Here is a 22,413-nt window from a genome sequence, read left to right as displayed (position 1 = left end):
GCCCACGGCCTTGCACCCCAAGCTGCCTGCCCTCGAGAGCACCTCTGCAGGTTGATCTCCTCGGGCAGGGTCCCCGTGTGGATGAGTCTCCACGTCTTCAGGGCGGGTGACACTGCCTCCGGCCCCTGGCTGCTGCCCAGCTGCATCAGGAGGGTGTAGATGAGGTCCGGGAGGAGGTCCAGGAGTTTGTCGTCCTTGTCCATCTTCTCGATGAGAAGGTGGATGGTGCAGAGGGTCTGCAGAGAGAAGGACAGGAGGCATCGGGGCTCCGACTCAGAACCCCCGAGGACCCCTGGGGGCCTGCCCCTGCGACTCACCATCAGAGGGTCTACCGCAGCCAGGCGCCAGATGTCGGCCTTGGAGGTGGCGTTGGCCCTGGGGGTGAACCGGGACTGCAGCCGGCCCATCAGGCCGTGGAGCATCAACCGGGCAAAGGGTACATTCTCTGCCACAGCCAGCCACACCTCCACCAGGTGGCTAGCCAACGACAGGGGACAAGGACTGTGGGTTACCTGCCATGTGCCCTGGCAGATAAGAGCCTCTTTGGACCCCAGCAGCCCCCTGAGTAGTGGATGGACTTGAGGCTGCACCTCAGGGAGCTGGCATGAGCCCAGGTCCCCGACTCCACGCTCAGCCACCTTTCTGTGCCCCGCGCATGGTACCCCTGAGAAGCCACGCTCCATGGCTAGGTGACCACCTGGCCTACTGTTTGCTGACCTATGGATGACACCCAGTAATAGCCTCCAAGTGCCCGATTTGAGTCAGGCTGGTCCTAGGCCGCTAACCAGTGTCCTCGCCCCTACTCCTCCCAGCACATCTTTGAGGAAGAGGCTTCATCTCCATATTCCACAGGAGAGGGAGTGAGGCCAGGCTACAATGAAGCAGCTTTCCTGATCCCCAAGTCCAAGCCTGTGGCCCTGCTGAGAAGGGAAGGGACCCCTGACTTGAAGGACCTGGTTACACAGGTACAGGGAGGTAAGGTCCTAGTGGGTTCTGAAGGGTCAAAGAGATAAGTCCAACAAGATCAAATTGGACAAGGAAATGCGAAAGCTGCCTGCCGGAATTCACAAAGCTGTGTCCATGGCTCCCCAAAGGCTGTACCTCCTACGGGAGATACAGGGAGAGGGTCAGACAAGGCACCACTCAAGGTCCTGGTCTTCTGGTAAGTACGGCACGGTCTGGGCTGCACAGAAGCCCCTGGCCCCCCACCCAGGGCACCCATCACCTACCTCTGCATGGGCAGGGGCTGCCTCAGGAGCGACGTGAGGACCGTCTCCTGGTGGTAGTGGGCCAACAGGAGAATGCCCTCGATGAGGTGGCGCCGCACCTCCTGGTGATCCACCACGGGCAGGTGGACCAAGATGGCACCCAGGATCTCAGCCACCTGGGGAGGGGCCGGGCATCACCAAGGCAGCCTGGCCCTCAAGGGTCTCTTGCCCTCGCACCCCTCCTCCTAAGACTCTCACCCAACTGGACGGTGGGTAAGTTAAACCTCCAGCACACCTCCAATAAATCCTTTGGTCTTTTCCCAGATTTTATTAGTGTTTGGTGTAGGAGGCAGTGCGCTGACAGAGAGAGAGTTGTGGGCCCTAGTCCACTGTCCACTTACTGACTTATCTACCTTCAACACCTTTCTTTCTCATTCTAGAACTCTATTTGCTCCTCTTTATAGCCAGGGGTTGTGGGGGTGGGCGTTGGCAGCCAATGCAGCTGGGCCCCAGCCGGTCCCTGCCGCCTGGGAGCACTGGGCCATCCCAGCCCCAGGTGGCCCAACCACAGTTCTACCTTATCCTCCAGCTCCTTGACCCGTATCTGGAGGAAGATGTCTATCCAGGTGACGGAGGCCTTGTCATGCTGGAGGTTCATGGCCCCAATGTTCTCACAGAGCTTCTGGATGAGCGAGACCACCTCATCGCAATTAAACTGCATGCAAATCACCTAGGACCAGAGAGGCTATTCTTGGGGTCTGATATCTGAGTCCCAGGCCCAGTTCCCTGCCCCACCTGTCACCACTGATGCACCCTCCTCTTCTGCTTGACATTACGACCCCAGGCCACCTCCCACTCCCCATCACCTGGCCAGCCCTGCCTGAACCCTGCACAGGAAGCTTCACCCCAAACCCTCCCTGACCTGTCTTTGCAGCCTTCTTTCAGAGTGTGCCCTGAGCCCTGAAGCCCTCCAATCTGTCCTGCCACTACACAAGCCCCCTCCTCCAGGAATTCCCCTCTGCCCTCTGAGTTTGGGTGGCTCTGGGGCACTTTCAGGCACAAGTATGCCATCAGCCTTCCCATGAGCCAAGGCCTGTGTGCTTAGCCTCATGTTCAGTTCTTTCTGGGGCCCCCTCCACCCTCAGTGTAGCACATCACAAGGAAGGAGGGAAGACAGCCAGGGACTATTAGCACCTACTGTGAGCCAGGAAACCCCCATGGGGACCTCACATATTGTAGGCCATTTACAGATGGCATGAGGTGGACCAAAGGCCACAGAAACTGTGACTCCCAGAAGAGGATAGAAACTGTGTGGCCAGGCTGAGCAAGATCCTGCCCCCAGAGGTGATCCAGGCGCTGGGAGAGCAGCCCAGCAGCCCACACAAGCTTCCTGGATCATCACCTTAGCAATTCTGGAGGACGCACTGAAAATCTTCTCCACCTCCAAGCCCTGGAGGTCCTGCTTGCATCTCGCAAGCTCCAACTCTTTGCACGCATCCCATGAAGAGCAGGTCTGGCTTGCTGTTGGGAGTAGTTTCAGACACAGTCAGCACAGAAGGCCCAGTCACAGGCTATGTCACAGCGGCCGCCTGTCCTAACTCTCAGGGCACCTTGGCTCTGAGGGACTGGACCACAGCATCTAGACACCCTGTCCCGCATGCCTTTACTCCCATTGTTCCCCACACCATCTCTGCACAAGCCCAAGCAGTCCCTTCTGTGATGGATGCCCCCACAGCCGCCACACCAGAGGTGACCTCTCCCCTTCTGAAGGTCACCACACTGCATTCTCCCCTCAGCTCATCTCCGGCCAGTTTTGCTGGCTCCTTGGTATCTGTGAGCTGGCCTTGTGCCAGTGGGGCCCTCAGTAACCAACACATGCCCGCAGTGAGTTATGCTGAACCAATGAGCCTCTCTTTCCAGAAGTTTCTGTGGTCTCTCAATGAGCTCTGCACCCTCTGTTTTCTCTCTGGTCAACCTTATTTGTACAGAGAGGTTGTCACCCCACCACCACCACCACCACCACCACCAAAGGACAGCCCCACAGCTGACAGCCCTGGTGTCAGCCCTCCTCCCAGCCTGGAGAGGCTGGTTGTGAGGTCCCACCCTCCACATACCATGCAGATCCAGCAGGCTGGACAGGACATCTGCTGAGGCCAGGCGAATTCTTTTGTTGGAGTCACAGGTGCATGGGGCGATGAGTCCAATCAGTGTGCCAAACTGCCCCAGCTTCAGGGGGATCTGAGGGGCCGGAGGCCTAAAGGCTCACACTCTGTCCGCTCACACACCTGGTGCTGCCCAGGGACAGGGTAATGGGCAGCCAGAGAGGGCGAACCCTGCTCTGAAAACACCGCCCCTGTCTGGGAAGGGGGAAGATACCACTGTCCAACTGCTGCCCACATTCCTGCCTCCTGAGCCCCACAGCTGGGCCCCTGGAGGCCAAGCAGCCAGGATCTGAGGAGTCTGGCTGACCTCAGGCCCAGGCTCTTATGTCCAGGCACCTATCTCATTCCTGTAACTGAGCCCTTAGTTCAACTTTGGGCTTCCCCCCTTACTAGCCGTGTGACGGGGCAGGGTACCTACCCTCAGGCCCCTGGGTTCTGAAGAGAGGTCTCCTCAAGCTGTGTCAGACGGGTAACCAACGAAAACACCTCATTGCTTTTCTAGATGTTTGTGGTACTTGTCAAGCTTTGTATTATTTGCAATGTTTAGTAACTTATTTTCTCATTTTAAGTAAATATGCACTTTTCTAACCAATGTGGTGTTCATAATTGTGTATCCTTTTTCTCAGAGAGGGTTCTCATCATGGTATGAGCTTCAGGACCCACAAAACCTAGATACTTGCAAGCCTCAGCCCATTCCCTCCGTCATTCCCACCCAGAGTGCCAGGTTGGCCCCACCAGGGGTCTCATTGCCATTCCCAAGTGAGGCCACCTCTTCCCACAGGACTCTTTGAGGGGTGGGGAGCAGAACCAGGCGGGGGGCTGGTGCTCCTGTACTCACGCAGACGCCGATGCTCTGGATGTAGCTCTGCATGAGACAAAGATGCAGGTTCATAGCCTTCTCCCGCTCCCATTCTTTCTCGGACAAGATCCACTTTTCCAGGAGCTATAGATGGAGCCCATAACCAGAAGAGGGTGTTAAAACCCCAGGGCCAGCCCTTTCCTGGACAACTATTCCCCCCTCCCCCCCTCGTTCCTCCTACTCAGAATCCGATTTTCAATGCTATTAGATAGTTCTAGAGAATCTAGACACTTCTGGTTTCCTTCCCAGGCCCCACTACTAGGGTGATGAGGTTGTAGGAAGAGAGCGCACCCCCCAGCGTCCTCACCGAGATGGCTCTTGACTGATTAGTGTGTTGGGCCTTGCTCCAAATGTTTGCCCGTCAGTGCAAGGGCCAGGAGCACAGCCCACCCTGCATTCCAGGACCTAAGCATTCATGCATCTACTAACAGAGCTTTATAGCTCCGGAAGCAAAAATGGATAGAAGTGAAAGGAGAAATAAATAAGCCAGAGTGTTAGAGGTTTCAGCACCTCTTTCTCGGTAACTGATAGAACAAGACAGAAAATCAGGAAGGATACAGGAAACTTCAACAACACTGGCAACCAACGTGGCCTAATTCATATTTAGGAACACTCTGACCAACACAGCAGGATAGTGTTCAAGTGCACACAAGGCATTCGCCGAAGGTAGACCATACCTGGACAACAAAATAAGTTTCAGTCAATGTAAAAGGACTCAAATCATACTTAAGTGTGTCCTCAGACTACAATGGAGTTAAAGTAGGAATCAAAAACAGAATGACCTCTGGACAATTCTCAAATATTTGAAAATTTCTAGGTAAGCCATGGGTCAAAGAAAAGATGAAAAGAGAAATTAAAATGTATATTGAACTGAAATAAAGTTAGGACATGACATGTCAATGTTTGTGGGATGAAGCATCCAAGAACAAAGTCAGTGGGCCCACACAATCAGATTTTAAGACTTATCATAACATTACAGTAATCAAGACAGGATGGCATTGATGTAAAAATAGACAAATACATAGGCGGCCTCACTTGGGAATGGCAATGAGACCCCTGGTGGGGCCAACCTGGCACTCTGGGTGGGAATGACGGAGGGAATGGGCCGAGGCTTGCAAGTATCTAACCAATGTGGTGTTCTAACCACATTGGAGCAGAATAAGTGTTCAGAATTAGAGCCACGCATACATGGTTGATTGATTTTTGACAAAGGTGCAAAGGTAATTCAGTGGAGAAAAGATAGCGTTTTCAACAAACAATGCTAGAACAATTGGTTATCTGTGTGCAAACATACAAAAATTACATAAACTTTGATCCATACATCTCACCATATACAAAAGCTAACACAAAATATACCATAGACTTAATTGTAATACCTGAAACTATACAGTATTAGAAGAAAATCTTTGTGATCTTGGGTTAGGCAAAGATTATTAGATATGACACCAAAACCATGATCCATAAAAGAAAAAAATTATAAATTAGACTTCATCAAAATTTAAAACTTTTGCTCTTCAAAATACACTGTGAAATTCATGAAAAGACAAATAACAGACTGAGAGAAAATATTTGCAAATTACATAGCTAATAAAGGACTTGTATCTAGAAAACATAAAAACTGAAAACTCAATAACAAGAAAGCAAACAACCTAATTTTTTTAAAAATATATTTTATTGATTTTTACAGAGAAGAAGAGACAGGGATAGAGAGTTAGAAACATCGATGAGAGAGAAACATCGACCAGCTGCCTCCTGCACACCCCCTACTGGGGATGTGCCCGCAACCAAGGTACATGCCCTTGACCAGAATCGAACCTGGGACCTTTCAGTCCGCAGGCCGACATTCTATCCACTGAGCCAAACCAGTTAGGGCAAACAACCTAATTTTTTAAAAAAACTACCTTTACCCTTCAAAAATGACAAGATTATGAAAGGCAAAGACTAAGGAATTCTTCCAGACTGAAGGAGACTAAAGAGACATGACAATTAAATGCAATGCATGTCCAGATTGGATCCTGGATTGGTAGAAAATAGCTACTATAAAGAGCATTACTGGAACAATTAGTAAAGCCTGCCTATAGACCAGTGGTTCTCAACCTTCCTAATGCCTCGACCCTTTAATACAGTTCCTCATTTTGTGGTGACCCCCAACCATAAAATTATTTTCGTTGCTACTTCATAACTGTAATTTTGCTACTGTTATAAATCGTAATGTAAATATCTGATATGCAGGATGTATTTAGGTGACCCCTGTGAAAGGGTCGTTCGACCCCCAAAGGGGTCGCGACCCACAGGTTGAGAACCGCTGCTATAGACCATAGATTAGAATATAGCATTGTACCAATGCTAAATTTCCTGGTTTTAATCATTATCCTATATAATAAAAGCCTAGTATGCTAAGTGTCCGGTCGTCTGGTGGGCCATTCAACCAATCAAAGTGTAATATGCTAATGATATGCTAAGGCTGCTCAACCACTTGCTGTGACATGCACTGACCACCAGGGGGCAGACACTCCGACCAGTAGGTTAGCTTGCTGCTGTGGTCTGGCTGATCGGGACTGAGCAAGATGGGCCGGACATGCCCTGGAGCCCTCCCACAGCCCTTCCCCAGCTGGCCAACCTCCCACATCCCTCCTCAGCCTCAATTATGCACTGGTGGGGTCCCTCGGCCTGGTCTGCGCCCTCTTGCAATCTGGGCTGAGGGACCCCCCCCCCAAGTGCACAAATTTCATGCACTGGGCCTCTAGTTGTTATATAAGAGACTATTCTTGCCCTGGCAGGGTGGCTCAGTTGGTTGGAGCACCATCCTGTACATCAAAAGGGTTCAATTCCCATCCAGGGCACATACCTAGGCTGTGGGTTCAATCTCCAGTTGCGGCATTGATGGGAGGCAATGGATCAATGTCTCTCTCTCTCTCTCTTTCTCTCTCTCTCTCTCTCTTTCTCTCTCTGTTCCTCTTTCCAAAATCAATAAAAAACATCCTCAGGTGAGGCTTAAAAAAATAAGAAATAAAAAAGAGACTATTCTTGTTCTTAATATCTGCAACTGTCTATGATTTAAAAGGTGTGTGTGTGTGTGTGTGTGTGTAATGAGGAAGAGAAAAATGTGGCAAAATATTAAAAACTGTAAATCTTAGTGAAAGGTATACAAAAGTTCTTTTTACTATATTTGCAACTTTTCAGCAAATTTTAAATTTTATCTAAATAAAGTTCCCAAAACAATGTTTAACTCATACCCCTGTTTCCACAGAGAGTCTGGCCCTCAGGCCAGCTTCCTGGGAGAGGTGGATCCCTGGCCCTCTGACAGACAACTCACATGCACCATCTCCTGCAGGCCCTTGGGGTCCATCTGCCTCTGCAAGAAGCCCTCCATCAGCTGCTGCAGGACACACAGGGCATTCGTGTATAGGGTCTATGACAAGTGAGGGAAAAGCCAGGCAGCAATAAGGAGGGTGCACAGTGTAAGATGATCAGATAAACGCTCTTTTACTTTTGCTCAAATTGAGTGCTGTACACTTGTCTCCTCACACGGTGTAAAAGTCAGCTTCTTAAGAGGAACCCGTTTCACAAAGGAGGAAACGGAACTCCTAGAGTCCAGTTCTCCTGACTCTTCACCCAGGGCCAGGCCCTGGAGGCACAGATGGCTACCTGACCACAAAAGATTTGTCCTTCTTTTCCAACAGTGTTCCTGGAAAATAGCTCTCCCGTCTGGGACTACATTTCCCAGCACCCCTTATATTTAAGTGGAGCCATGTGACTGAGTTCTGACCAATAGAAGGTGAGCAAAGTAGCTCATAAATCCTCCATACTCTTTTTCTTCCTCTCCATGCTGGATATCAATACCCATGCAGACCTTCGGAACCAGGCACTGAAGATGGCAGGGCTCCTGAATAACTGTGTAAAGCAGCTCTATCCCCACCCCCACTGCCAATTTGAACTACGCTCTCATGTTGTTAAACCACAGAGATTTCAGAGTTTATCTGTTACAGCAGTTAACATCATCTTACACTGACAAACAGAGCCTGCTGCACTTTGCTGCCTCTAACCACAGATGGGTGGTTCAGGATGGTGGGCTCTCAGCACTATTCATGTTAAAGGAAACTTCCAGGTCCTGACCTAGAAAATGAGGTGGCTCAGAGGGACCTACCTTAATGGACTCATTGTCCTTTCCTGGGGGTTGGAGAGAAATTACAGAATGTATACTGATATCCATCAGCTCACTGTTTTCCTCTGTGGAGTAGAAAGGCTTCACTTTGCTAAGGAAAGAAAAAATGACAGAAGGAGTGGTCAGTGGAAGTTGAGATCCCACTGGGAGGGGTAGACATCCTGGGCTCCTGGCCCTCTGCCAGACAACTCATGTGCACCATCTCTTGCAGGGCCTTGGGGTGGAGGCATGTCACAGATTAAGAGAGAGACCAGCTTTCCTGGTTGGGGGTTTAGGTGTGCACCCTCCCCAGGGGTCTGTGCTCTGCTCAGCCATCAGTGTCCAGTGACTATGTCAGGGATTGAGAGGCAGAACCAAGGATCCAAGGCCACTTCTCCTACTTGGTGTCTCTAACCCTGCTCAGAAACATTCCATTGCTCCTCCCAGAACACAACCATGGACTCTGCCTTCCAAGTTGGTATTAGCCGAGGGTCAAGTGTAATGCCTGGACCAGCAGTAGTAGGCCACCTTAGAGTTTATTAGAAACTAGAGGCCCGGTGCACAAATTTGTGCATGGGTGGGGGCTGGCCAGCCTGCCCCGATGGGGGCCATCAGGCAGAGCTGGCGGGGGGGAGGGGACATGGGAGGTTGCCAGCCAGCCCCACCCCCGATTGGGGTGGGGAGGGCCGATCAGGAGCCAGGCCAGCCAGGGGTAGGGGCTGTGGGAGGTTGGGGGAGGCCAATCGGGGCCCCCATCGGGCTGGTTGGCCTCCGCAGTGCACGTCATAGTGACTGGTCATTTTGGTTGTTCCGTTGTTCCGGTCGCTTGGCTTTTATATATACAGATGCCAATTCTATGGTCCCACCTCAGAGCTACTGAATCAAATACTCTGGGGATTAGGGCCCAGCAATCTGTGTTTTGATAACCCCCTCCAGGTTTGTACATATCTGCTTCAGATATCTAGCCCATTCTCTTTCTTTGTTTTTAAATGCATCTTTATTGTTCAGTATATTACAGTTGTCCCCCAACTCCTGCCATCTTCCACCCCTCTCCCGCCCCCTCCTCAGGCCTTCACCACACTATTGTCTGTCCATGGATTATGCATATACTAGAGGCCTGGTGCACAAATTTGTGCACCAGTGGGGTCCCTCAGCCTGTCCTGTGGGAGCAGGCTGAAACTGGCTCTCCGATACCCCTGAGGGGTCCCAGATTGTGAGAGGGTGCAGGCCAGGCTGAGGGACACAACTGGTGCATGATGGGGCTTGGGGAGGGATGCAAGAGGTTGGCCAGCTGGGGAGAGACTGTGGGAGGGCTCCAGGGCGTGTCTGGCCTGCCTTGCTCAATCTTGATCTGCTGGACCCCAGCAGCAAGCTAACCTACCAGTTGGAGCATCTGCCCCCTGGTGGTCAGTGCATGTCATAGTGAGCAGTTGAACGGCCTTAGCATATCATTAGCATTTTACACTTTGAACAAGCGACCGGATGACTGGACACTTAGCATATTAGGCTTTTATTATATAGGCTGTATCTAACTTTTTTGGTTAATCTCTTCCTGCCCCCATTTCTGAAATGGGTAAGTCTGTTACATGCTTCAATGTTTCTGGATCTATTTTGTTCATCAGTTTATTTTGTTCATTAGATTCCACGTATAAGTGAGATCATCTGATACTTATCTTTCTCTGACTGGCTTATTTCACTTAGCATAATACTCTGCAGGTCCCTCCATGCTGTCTCAAAGAATAAGAGATCCTTCTTTTTTACAGCTGCCTAGTATTTCATTGTGTAAATGTATCACAGCTTTTTTATCCACTCATCTACTGATGGGCACTTGGGCTATTTCTTGATCTTAGCTATACCTTAATCAATCATTCTCAAGCCTAGGTGCATTTTAGAATCACCTGGAGAGTTTTTGAAGAACCCTTGGGCCTTGTCAGGCTCCATGGATCCTTATTTAGAGCACTTGGGGTGGGGCCAGGGTATCTGTATTGGTAAAGGTTCCCCACTGGCTCTATTGTGCCTCTAGAATCCTTGGGAGTGACTTTAACTTTAATAAACTCCTGCCTCCCTCCCCCAAAGGGGTTCTGTCCTGCTGGAAGCTTCCAACTCCTACCCACATCCCTCTACTTTGTTTAAGCCCAGATCAAAAGGTAAACTCCTTTTGCCAGCTCCTTTTTCTAGTCCCTGTTATGACACCTGAATTGCATCTTGCTAGTGGCCCCCATTTTCTGGTCTTAGATTTTTGTTGGTGTTCACCTACGTTTGCGAGGTCACTCAGTGCTGACTGCTGATTCCTGGTGCATGTGCTCGCCTTACCTCCGAGTCCCCGAAGGGATGTTTGTGGAATTGATTTCAGATCTGTCCATGTGTCGCCTCTAAGCCAACAGGCAGTTCTGCTATGAGTTTAAATGATGAATCTCCTAACTGGTGGAGATTTCCTAAAGAGGACCCAACCACTTCAAATACAGATTTTACAAACACATAGCTGCTCTTCCCCTACCCCTCACCCCACCGGTGGATGACAGTTCCAGAAGACACACCTCAGGTATTCTATTACTTATATTATTTGTATAACTGAATTAATACCATGCTGACACCTAACTTCCTTGACTGAGCCCAGCCCAGCTGGAAGGAGGCCCTCTTCCTGCTGGCTATTCAGGGCTACTGTGAGACCTTTTGCTCGAAACATCTCCTAATGGACCAAAGAATGGCCTACCTCTCTGCCAGCCACCTCCCATCCAAGGAGAAGAGCACAGCCTGAAATATTGTTGAGAATTATGGACAAGATGCATGAAGCAGACTCCCATCACCCAGGATGGCCCATTGCCCAGGAGCTGCCACCCAAGACCCCTGCTACGGAGGCAGACCGGCACCAAGAAGCGCTGAGGGATGGTTTGCATCTGCCCAGGAGAGGTGTCTGGGGCACAAGCAGGGGCCCGGCTCACCTCAGGTGCAGGAGGGCATCCATGGCCATGGTGCGCATGGGAGACACCAGATTGTCGGTCGGCTCCGCCTTGATGATCGCCTGCCCGGCAGAGCAGGGCAGTGAGCTGCCAAGCCACCCAGAGGCCCAGGCCAGGAAGGATGGGGCCCTTAAATGTCAGGGGCCCTGATGGTGGCAGCACTCCCAGCATTAATGCCAGGAAGACCCGACATTTTTAGAATCACTTGGCCTTTGCCATTTTCGGGGAAGGGCATAATCTGGTGAAAGGTGTGGGACTCAAGATGGACGTGTGATTCCCACTCAGGTCTGCATTACTCGACTGTATCCTTGAGAAAACCACTTCTCCTGCCTGAGACCAAGTTCCCTTACATGTAAAATGAGGACTTGGCAGTCCTGTGACTGGTGTGAAATGACATGCACAGACCTCCTGGTCCAGGCAAGAGCCAAAGTCACGTTCGCTTCCTTCTCGGGGCCTCCTGTATCACCCACATCTCACTTCCCTCCTGAACTGCTTCCGACACAGCCGGAGCAGTGTCCGGGGCTAAGGCATTGCAGGGCATGGGGAGGTCTGGGGCCAGGGCAGTGGCTGTCCCACAACCTCCATCAGCACCTGTCACTGCTTCTTGCCTTTGGGCGATGGACACTTTCTAGATCTTATCAAAGTTCTGTGCAAAAATAGTTTTAAGCTCTGTCTGCAGCCAACACCTGCCCAGAGGTCCTTCCTAAGTACAGAGAAATGCTGGGGCAACATGGGGCTGAGCTGGTGGACCTGTGTGTCCCCACCCTGAACCCAACCCCTCAGGGGCACACAGAGCCGGGCTGTTTCCTGGCTATGAAACCCTTTATCAGATATGAGACTCTCATCTCAGAGCTCCTACAGTTGGATCACAGCAGAACTGAGACAGAATGGGCTTCAGAGACCCGGGAGGCCCCTCGTCACTCAGACGCCCTCAGGGACTTGCAGGCCCCAGGCCCCAGGCCCCAGGCCCCAGGCTCCCAGCTTACCATTATAATGGCAGTAAGAGTCATCTTCTGGGCAAATTGAAAGTCCCCCGGGCCCTTGAGGTTTTCGATGGCACTCGAGATCTGCACCACACTCTTCATGAAGGCCATTTTGAGGCAGATGTCCTGTGCGCAGACCAGGCAGCGGGATGGAAGAAGCGTGTTGTGAGTGAGTCCAAGAATCCCCAGCCAAAGTCTTCATGCCTGGACCCTGCAGCCGCCTACGAATGCTCCTCCCACCACCCTGAGAGACAGCCAGCCTCATTCTATCCTTCAGCCACTGACAGAGCACCTGCCTCATGGTAGGGCTGTGGGCCAGACACCCCCACACCTGCACCTGAGGGCAGCAGTGCTAGTCACTGAGCACCCTCGCTGGCCAGGGGCACCAAGCCCTGTGTGTCATAGGAGATAAAAGTTATTGAGATAAAACCTCTTTGCTTTTCCAACATGGATGAATCTTGAGGGCATTTTAATACTGGATGATTCTGCCTATACGAGGTACCTGGAGCAGTCAGACTCAGAGACAGGAAGTGGAACAGCTGCCAGGGGCTGGAGAGGTGGCTGGGCAGTCATTCGATGGGTGCAGAGTTTCAGTTTTGAAGGACAAGGGGTGCTGGAGATGGATGGTGGTGATGGCTGCACAACTACGTGAATGTACGTTAATGCCACTTAACAGGGTCATGATGGCAACATTTAGGTTACGGGTATTTTACTACAATTTTAAAAATAGTAACAAAATAATATGTGCTTCTTTCTCTGTGTTTTCCCTTCCTTGTTATTCGAAGAAAGTAGCTAGTCCCTTTGCATTTCTGAAGACAACCCCACATCTTGTCCCTTATGGAAGGCCAAGGGGCAGCTGTCTGGGGTGGAGGGCAGAGGCTAGGGTAGAAGGAGGGAGGGAGACTGGAAAGGGGGGCTCATCTTGTGACTTCTGAGGACCCATGCTCACCCCTCCCAGCACTTGAGGGCGGGGCTACATGCCACGTCCTCCTGCAGCAAAAAATAGCACAGACTGGGGCAATGGGCCTCCCAAATGCTGGGAGTCACGTAGGACTCCTGGATGTCCCCATGTGGGCCATGGGCTGCCTGGACCCAGCTCCCGGCTTCACCACCACCCAGAGAGGAATGCAGGGTGACATTCTGCCTGCCTGGCTAAAGGAGGGCATCTCCTGGGCACTGATGGTGGGTCTGTGTCCTCCTGGGTTACCTGGGAGCTGCTGGTGTAGTGGTGAATGATCTTGGCGGTGATGGGGGTGTCCACATGAGTGAGAAGCATCTGCCAGTGGCAGTGCAAGGCCACACAGCTGTACATCACCATGAGAGCGCTCTTCACTGTCTCCCGCCTCCAGGGGTGGTCCTTCTGCAAGGCCAACGACAAGGAGAAGACCTGCTGGGTCGGGGTAATGTGCTCAACTTGCCCTGCTAGGAGCGAGCAGGGTCAGCCCCAGCTGCTCTCGGATCGTCTCTGGTTACAAGACCAAAAGAGCCACTGAGTCAGCCAACTGTGCCTAAAACAGTCGTTCATTCAGTACTTTTTTATTGAGCACCTACAACATGCTGGGCCCTGGGTGTAGCGTGGTGAGTAAGTCAGAGCAAGGTCAGACTGTCCATTAGCTGTGAGTAGTTGGCTGTGTGGAGACTCCTAAGCAGAGGCAGGCTGTGCATGCCCTCATACCCGCACCTGCCAGGCACCTGCTCTGGGCCAGGGGCTCTCATGATGCTGGGGATCCAGCAGGAATAGACACCTCAGCCCTGCTCTCCTGAGAGGAGGTGTCGGAGACCACCAAACCCTCCGTGGATGTGAGGCTGGGGGCCCCTGAGCCCTGCCAGGCTGCAAATAAAAAATCCAGGTCTCAGGTACTGCTCTGTGGAGCAGGTTGAGAGATACTCTCCATCCAAACAGCTAGACCCCAGGGCAAGGATGGAGGTCAAGGCCAAAGCCTGAGGCGTCAGTGACTCCAGATGACTGCCCACTGGGCCTCCGCCAACCTATGGCACCAGGCCCTGCAGCAGGAAGCTGGACCAGAGGCTGGCCATGGCTGCTTGGGTCCAACGCCTGGCTTTACCACTGGCCAACTGCACGCCTTTGGACAAGCTTCACTGCTCTCATCTATACCACCTCCATCCAAGCCCCATTCTTTCACTGAGGCAGAGCTCCCAACACGTGGAAAGCACTTTCACTTCTTCAGACCCAGTGGGGCTGGACGAGGCCTGGGACCCTGCACTGCCAGCCTGCACCATGAATAGCTCATATGGTACCCTCATCATGATTAGCTAAAGGCTGACTCCTGTGAAATATCTGGGTTCTGGAAAGGCCCACCTTGTGTTCTTTAAATTATCCAACAGCAAAAGCTCTGTTGGAGGTGGCCTCCAGATTGCAGTCATTTTTGAGGATAGGAGACACGGAGGGGGGTTCTTTTCTTTTTTTAAATGTTTTTATTGATTTTTTTTGAGAGAGAGAGAGGAAAGGAGAGTGATAGAAATATCCATGCGAGAGAAACATAGATCGGCTGCCTCCTGCATGTGCCCTGACGGGGAATTGAACCCGTGAACTCTTGGTTCATGGATCAATGCTCAACCTCTGAGCAACACTGGCCAGGCAAGAAGAGAGGTTCTTATTGTGATTGGGTAAGAACCTTGGTTGGGTGCTGAGAGCACTGTTGTTCTAAGACCCTGGTCGGCAAACTGCGGCTCGTGAGCTACATGCGGCTCTTTGGCCCCTTGAGTATGGCTCTTCCACAAAATACCACGTGCGGGCGTGCACGTACAGTGCGATTGAAACTTCGTGGCCCATGCGCAGAAGTCGGTATTTTGTGGAAGAGCCACACTCAAGGGGCCAAAGAGCCGCATGTAGCTCGCGAGCCGCAGTTTGCCAACCACTGCTCTAAGAGGCCCCTAGAAACCTGGTTGTAGAGAGAAGGAGCCTTACCCGCCAAGCACCGATCTGCCAGGACTCCTCTGATTCCTGAATCCTCTCCTCAAAGTCCTGGAGCACACTCAGCACGGTCTTCACCTGGCCCTGGGCGCACAGGCCAAAGCACAGAATCACACCCTGTGGGGAGACCCAGTCAGCTGGGGTGAGGGGGCAGGAAGGGGGCAGAGGAGGAGCCACCATACACACATACACACGTGCACACACATGGGTGCACACACATATGTATGTATACACATGAACAAGTACACACATGCACACATGGATACACATATCTATACAAAGGAACACACATACACACTCACGCACACACAGGTACACACACAGAGACATGAATGCATACACGTGTGCATGCACAGGCACACATGTGCACATACATGCACACACATGCATGCGTGCATGCATATGCTATATCCCCTGAGGGTCCAGAGAGCTCTGATGGATAGGAGGGGGCTGCAGAGTGCCTTCACCTCTCGGTCAAAGTCCTTGCTGTAGTCGGTCTTATACAGCAGCTCCAGCAGCAACACCTCCACCTTATCAGCCTCCAGGCCTGTGGCCAAGGTGGAGCCCAACGCCCGGTACAGGAAGCTCTAGAATGTCAGAGGACAAAGGAACTTCAGTGTACAGTCTTTAAAATAAATGTTCAGGGGCAGTTGGACTGTATGTACAAGGACAAGCATATTATAAATAATGGGGCCCAAATTTCTCTCCTATACAAAGTGAAACAATTTACACTCCCACCAACTAATCCAAGAGTACCCATTTTCCCACATTCTCCCCCTTAATTGGACATTACCAGTGAGAGGTGGGACATTCCCATTTTCATTTATTTCTTTATTAGTCTTGTAGATCACCTTTGCATAGTTTCAAGATCCATTCTTGGAATTTCTGTCTATATTCTTTCCCCATCTCCTGTTCAGTTATTCTCCTATTTTGTTTTCACGTGTAAGAACTTGGCGTATATATTTGAAATCCACATTTAAGCCACACAACTGTAGAAGGTAACTATGATTATAGTATTGAGAGATGAGAAAGCAAGCAGGAAGTGGTAGAACCAGAAAGCGTAGTCTAAGGCTCATCTCTTAACAAATGAGTATCAGAAGAATCAACTGGCAGATCACTTTCAGTGGTCTCTTTCCCCCATGTCTCATTTCCCTTTTGATTTTATTTATGATAATTTTATTTTGTCACACGGAAATTTTTCATTTTCATAGAGGAAAGTGTCTTTCTTTTCCTTTGTCTTTTCTGGTTTATTTTCATGCATATGAAGGTCTATTCCATGTTAAGATCATAAAAATACTCACCCCATATATTCTTCTGGTTGCCCTGTGGTTTTATTTTATTTAGTACACTACAATCTTTGATCTGGGACAGTGAATCCTTCCTTACCCTGCTTCATTTTCAATATATTTTTAGCTATTCTCTTACTTTTTTCCCCACTCAGATGAACTTTAAAAGAATCTTGTAAAATTTCATAAAATTGTCAAATTTCCATAAAAACTCCTTCTGGGAATTTGACTGGGGAGAAATGATGTTGCAGATTAATTTGAGGACAATGGACACCTTTACAACATTGAGACCCTATTTACGAACAAGAGGTGGTATCTATTTGATTAGGGCTTCTTTTAGCTCCCCTGCCTCTCCTTGCAATTTTGCGTTCTTCACATATTTAACATTTCATGATTGAAGATATGCTGATTATATATTTTACATTGCACTAGTCCTTTGACTATGTTTTCATTATATTGTATTGTATTTTTTTGTATATAGGAAGATAATGATTTCTGATGTTAATTTTGGCCTTATCTTCTTTACTGCTAAGCTAGAGCCTAGAGACTCCTTTAGACTTCTGTGGCTCTATGTCATCCTCACCCTTTCCCTATCTACCAAAATCTGTTCAGACATCTCAGTCGTGCCTGTAGGACTCTGATATCAGACAACTTCAGGTGGAGAGTGAGGTGAGAAGGATGGGGAAGCTGGTGACTGGAGGAGAGGTTGCCCAGCTTCAACAAGCAGGTTCTTAAAAACACACACACATACACACACACAATACAAAACCCCACTGGTCTGAACCCCCCTTCTCTCTTCCCAGGACCCTGTAGACAGCCGTGGGTACAGCTGCTCTCACACAGCTGATGTGGGGACCAACCTTCTCCAGGGAGGGGCTGTCAAAGCTCTCAATCTGGTTATTCAGCTCTTTGGCCAGACGCAGGCTCCAGTTGGAACCCCGAGTCTTCTTGAGGGAGAGTCTCAGAAACTGGGGAGGCAGAAGACATTGGTGTTCAGTGCTCCAGTGAAGCTGTGTGGTACTGAGCAGTGACCGACCTTCTCTAACCCCCTCCCCAGTCTGTGAATCACTGGACCCATAAAGTCCTGATCCAGTGCTAACATTCTGGGGGCCTTGGGGTCTGGGGAATAGCTGTGGCTTGTGAGATGGTGGGCAGGGTGTCAGCCATGTGTTGATTTCCTGAGTACTTGGTGTCACAGAATGGAAGGCCCTCTGTTCTCCCTGCTGCTAGACACAGCTGTGGAATGCTTCATACCCCCCGAATCTTCTAACAGGAGAGTGTGTCCTTTAGGGACTCCTAAAATCTCCACATGCCAACCCCACCAAGTGCCCTCCTGTTTAAATGTTTCCCTCCACGTCCCGCGTGGTTCAGAGTTCAGAATCTGGAAGAAGAGCCGCACACAAATGAAAGAGAAAAGACAAGAGATAATTTGGGAATATTGGGGGGCCAGGCGGGTAAGTCCAACTCAAGAGGAAAGACTTCCACCAGTGTTCAGGCCACACCAACCATTTTATAGTCAGAGGTAAACAAGGTAGTGGTTACCATAGTTACACTGTTCTTGTGAGTTTCACTTGTTTTCACCATAGTTACACTTCCTGCACTTCCATCAGCCCATTAGCTTCCCAGATAAGATCTAGGGAGTGTTATAAGGTCAAGCCTAATTATGTTAAGGGGACTGTGCCCTCTAAGCTGGGACTTGTTTGCCAGTCTGAGGCTTAACCCTATATCGGCTCCCCACACCCTCCCATCCATCCTCCCCAGCCTCCGCAGGCTGGGTCACCTGTTTACCTGAATCAGCTTGTCCGCCCAAGTCTCCTGATTCCAGGTAAACTTAGTATGTTCTGCAGAAAGAAGGATCACACATGTTACTCTCTGCTGCTCCCCTCTGAGGCACCTCCTTAGCCTGGCCTGTGAAGCCCCCCATGGGGCATGCTCACCACACGCTATATTTCCCTCCCCACCTTCCCAAGGACCAAAATAGGCTGTGCTGGTCTACCATAGCCGCGTCTCCTGGTGTGCAAGCCACATAATTAGTACCCCAGTCTGCCCGCTGAGAGGGCACTCCACCTTCCAGGTACTTGATCAGCAGTGGAATCTCCAGCTCCCACATGTCGGCCATGGAGGGTGCAATGCTGTGGCTCAGGGTCCTCAGAAGGTTGAGCATGGCTATCCCCCTCCCTTCCCCTTCGTAGGGGGATGACATCAGCACCTGCAGGGAACCCAGACTCTATTGGGGCTCTGCCCATGGTCTGAGCAGCCCTGGGCTCCTTGCCCCCACAAAGAACACCTGGGACCAGATCTTGAGCTCCTTCCCTACCCCATGGGTCATGGGTTAGCATCCGGAGTCCACACAAAGGTGCAAGATGGAGCCCACCTCCCGGGGGCAGGCAAGCCACTGTCCTGGGGGTGCTTTGAGATGCTCAAAAGCTGAGCAGAGGAATCTGAGAGCGGGTTTGAGTCCACTGTCCCTGGCACACCTGTACCAGAGGGACAGCAGGGACCAGGAAAGCTCTGTTGTCCAAGCATCCAGCTCCCTCCCCACTCTGGGGGCTCTGGGAATTAGGAGCTCGAGGGAGAGGCACCATAGGACACAGTCTCAGCCAGGCCAGGGCACAACCTGGGCGAGCCACTCACCAGGAGACGGGCCAGCAGCTTCTGCGGTGCAGGTAGGTCCACTGAGGAAGAAGGAGATTCGACCCCTGCTGGAGTGCTTGGCCCAAACCAGGAGGTGCCCCACCCCCGTGTCCCCAAGGTGTGGCTCTACCCTGGAAGGTGCTTCCCTAACACGATCCCATTGTCCACAGAGAGAATATATGGGCACAGGGGATTTTCCATAAAGAACATCACTTTAATTGGCTTATCCTGGGAAGAGTGGAGAATCATGCTATGGGCTGGGGCTTAGAAGATGCTATTTTCAGGATAAGCCCACTTTGTAGTGGACACAGGGTCTCCCATGAGAGTGTGTGTCTCTTACTGTGAACCTTGGCATCTATTGAGCCAACAGTAATCAGACACCTGCCCCCCACCTCCCCGCAACTACAGTTGCTGGGAGTCAATGAGTCTGTAAGAAACAAACACACTGCTTGGACCAGTGGGCAAGGGAGGACCAGGCTTCCTGAGAAGTTGCAAGTGAGAGAGCCGAGTTGGGAGTGGGGGCATGAGGAAGACCTCAGGGGGTGGCCTCACGGGTTGCTCAAAACAGGCTCCAACCATTTGCTGTCCCTGAGTCCTAAAGGGCACCTCAAATCACTTCCACTGTCAGCCATGCCCATCAACAAACCCCTGGGCCCTGAGAGCAGCCCCCTGGGAACAGCAGTGTCATCCTGAACATGGCTGGGCCTAGTCACTTTTTTGAGTCTGATGTTCACAGTGCTCAGTCGCGGGGACCACAGAGGAGTGGATTACAGAGGACTCACGATGGAACATCTATAGTTCCTCCACTTGGCTCACAGCAGCTCAGAGAGGTCACATGAAGGGAGAGGCTGAGCAGGACCTCGAAAGGGTGGGGTCTGGGCTGGGTCATGGGAACATGAAGAATGAGCCGCCAGAGGAAGTTTGTCCAGTGTTACTACCTCCTCAGATGAGACAAGGGCAGGCCTTTGGCCTGACTGTTTGGGCTCGGGATCTTCCTGGAGGAGGGGAAGTGTTCAGAGACATGGAGGGTCTCACTTAAGGGACCCGCCCAATCCCACCAGCTGGCTCAGGGATCTGCCCACCATGCCTGCTCTTGCTGGCCACGCTGGCCTCCCCATCCACGATGCGGAACTGGCGTTCCGCCAGGTTTGTGAGGCTGATGCAGATGGGGGTCAAGACCTCCATGTTATCGGTCTCCATGATGTAGCACAAGAGCCTCACCCAAAACTCCTGGTGGAGAGAGGGGGCCAGGATTAGCTGGGACGTCCCATGGCCACACGAGGAGATGGGTCAGGTTCTCCCACAGTGTGGACCTCACCTCAGTTTCCCAAAACTGTACTACCACCCACTGACAGCCTCAACCCTGGCTGGCTCCGCTGCCAACCCCAGTCTTTGTCAGGGCCATCAAGTGACACCCCCCTGATATGGCGGAGGAAGCCAGCTGGTCCTGGGGGCCCAACTCCCACCCCGGCTGACCTCCCACCAACCCCACACCATCACATCCTCTTCGACCAGCACCCTCCCTTTGACCCCAAATCCTACAGAGATGCACACTGGGCAGATGACTCAGCCGAGCTTGCCCACTGTGATGGTCAGGTTTATGTGTCAACATGGCTAGGTGAGAGTACCCAGTTATTCAACCAAACACTCCTCTAGGTGTGGCTGTGAAGGGTTTAGTAATCCTTAAAGGAGATTATCTGAGATAGGGTGGGTGGACTTCATCCCATCAGTTAAAGAGCCTTAAGAGCAAAAAAACTAAGTTTCTCTAAGGAAGAGGATATTCTGCCTCATGACAGCAGCAGCAGCTCCTACCTGAGTTTCCAGCCTGCAGGCCTGTCCTGCAAATTTCAGGCTTGCCAGCCCCCACATTTGCACAAACCAATGCCTTGAAATAAGTTGTGTATATGTATGTGTGTATCTCCTATGGCCCTGTTTCTCGGGAGAACACTGACTAATATAGATTCTTGGAGCCCCCCAACTTCATCCTACCATCTCCTCCCTCTGTGGATGCTTATTGAACACCCCCAGCTAATCCTGGTCCCCCTAAGCCTCACTATGCATCTCTGGGAGTTTGGACTAAGGCTCCTGTGCTACTAATTAACAAGTGAAGTCACTCAGCTATTCTGGCTGCCAGGACTAGAATCCTCCGCTCCTGGCTTCCCCCGAGGAGGAGGCCTCACGGTGAACTGGAAACAGCATTTTAATCCCGGACGCACTATTTACCAGCTTCGAAGCTGGAGCAAATTTATGTCTCTCTGATCCTTAATTTCCTCTTCTACAAAAGCAGGGTAATAATAAGAGAGCCTAACTCACAGGGCTGTTGGGATCATTCAATGAGTGTCCATGTGCTACACACCTGGCACAGTACCTGCTATATACAGGCTCAGTGAATTGTAGAGATCATTTTTCTTCTAATTATTTCTGTTATTAAGATAAACTGCCACTGGACAGGGGTATCTAGCCCAGGGCCTTACTTAATGGACAATGATTCCCTCCTTGAGCTGCATGGTAAATGTTTCCTATCTTATTGCTATGTCACAGTGCATTGCAATTGGAAGTTGACACATTTATTTCTCCGTAAGCCTGTGAATTCATTGGGGTCATACTGGGTCATTTTGGTGTATGTCCTCATGTTTTTACTGTATGTTTATGGAATTAAACCACTAAAATAATTTGTTTTCACACACACACACACACACACACACACACACACACAACTTATCAGGACTGAAGGGGATTTAAGTCAACAAATACATTTCGGGCAATAAGTCAACTGATACATAGTAAGGCTTACTGTGTGCCAGCCATTGCCCAAGCATCTGGGGGCTCTAAGTTCCCATAAAGCATCTGGCTTTGGAACTGGATCTTGAAGGTCTACAGCTCAGGCAATTGGAAGATCAAGGCCCCCAAGCATCACAGGCAGTGGGAATGGGAGAAGCAACAGCACAGTCCTGGACATGCACCGTTTCCCCAAGCCTGAGCCATGCAGACATGAGCAATTAGCTTCAGTGTGCCAGCCCAGTGGGCAGGTGGGCGGGGCTCACTCACGTTGGTCATCCCACTGACAGCAGAGGTTATGATCTTCACGGTGTCCATGGTGACTTTGTGGACCATCTTTTCCTCCAGGTCCCTCTGATGAAAGCTCTCCCGGCGATTCGTCTGGAATGCAGAATCGAGGGGTCCCTGCTTGAGGGCTAGCAAGGGGCTTGCTGTGGTCTTGGGTGTGATCTCCTCACCCCCTT

General features: G+C 50.9%; 1 protein-coding gene across 1 annotated transcript in view; it reads right to left on the bottom strand.

The window, feature by feature from the left end:
* The window catches only part of MROH2A (maestro heat like repeat family member 2A), a gene marked incomplete at both ends in the record, with an annotated part of 42,392 nt that overhangs the window by 6,860 nt on the left and 13,119 nt on the right, over positions 1–22,413 (bottom strand). The window contains 20 exons of the mRNA XM_081096018.1: positions 43–236; positions 318–477; positions 1,230–1,384; positions 1,786–1,938; positions 2,611–2,729; positions 3,323–3,446; positions 4,209–4,313; positions 7,546–7,641; positions 8,377–8,485; positions 11,316–11,395; positions 12,320–12,442; positions 13,524–13,676; positions 15,246–15,368; positions 15,719–15,838; positions 17,398–17,505; positions 18,326–18,378; positions 18,605–18,746; positions 19,172–19,212; positions 20,254–20,401; positions 22,220–22,330. Coding sequence (XP_080952144.1) covers positions 43–236; positions 318–477; positions 1,230–1,384; positions 1,786–1,938; positions 2,611–2,729; positions 3,323–3,446; positions 4,209–4,313; positions 7,546–7,641; positions 8,377–8,485; positions 11,316–11,395; positions 12,320–12,442; positions 13,524–13,676; positions 15,246–15,368; positions 15,719–15,838; positions 17,398–17,505; positions 18,326–18,378; positions 18,605–18,746; positions 19,172–19,212; positions 20,254–20,401; positions 22,220–22,330 — 2,417 coding nt within the window. The remainder of the gene's footprint in view (positions 1–42; positions 237–317; positions 478–1,229; positions 1,385–1,785; positions 1,939–2,610; positions 2,730–3,322; positions 3,447–4,208; positions 4,314–7,545; positions 7,642–8,376; positions 8,486–11,315; positions 11,396–12,319; positions 12,443–13,523; positions 13,677–15,245; positions 15,369–15,718; positions 15,839–17,397; positions 17,506–18,325; positions 18,379–18,604; positions 18,747–19,171; positions 19,213–20,253; positions 20,402–22,219; positions 22,331–22,413) is intronic.

This window comes from Myotis nattereri, assembly GCF_964212035.1.
Source record: "Myotis nattereri genome assembly, chromosome: 7".
Taxonomy (NCBI): Eukaryota; Metazoa; Chordata; class Mammalia; order Chiroptera; family Vespertilionidae; genus Myotis; species Myotis nattereri.
Note: the sequence above shows the minus strand (reverse complement) of the source record. Positions and strands in the feature narration are given on the sequence as shown.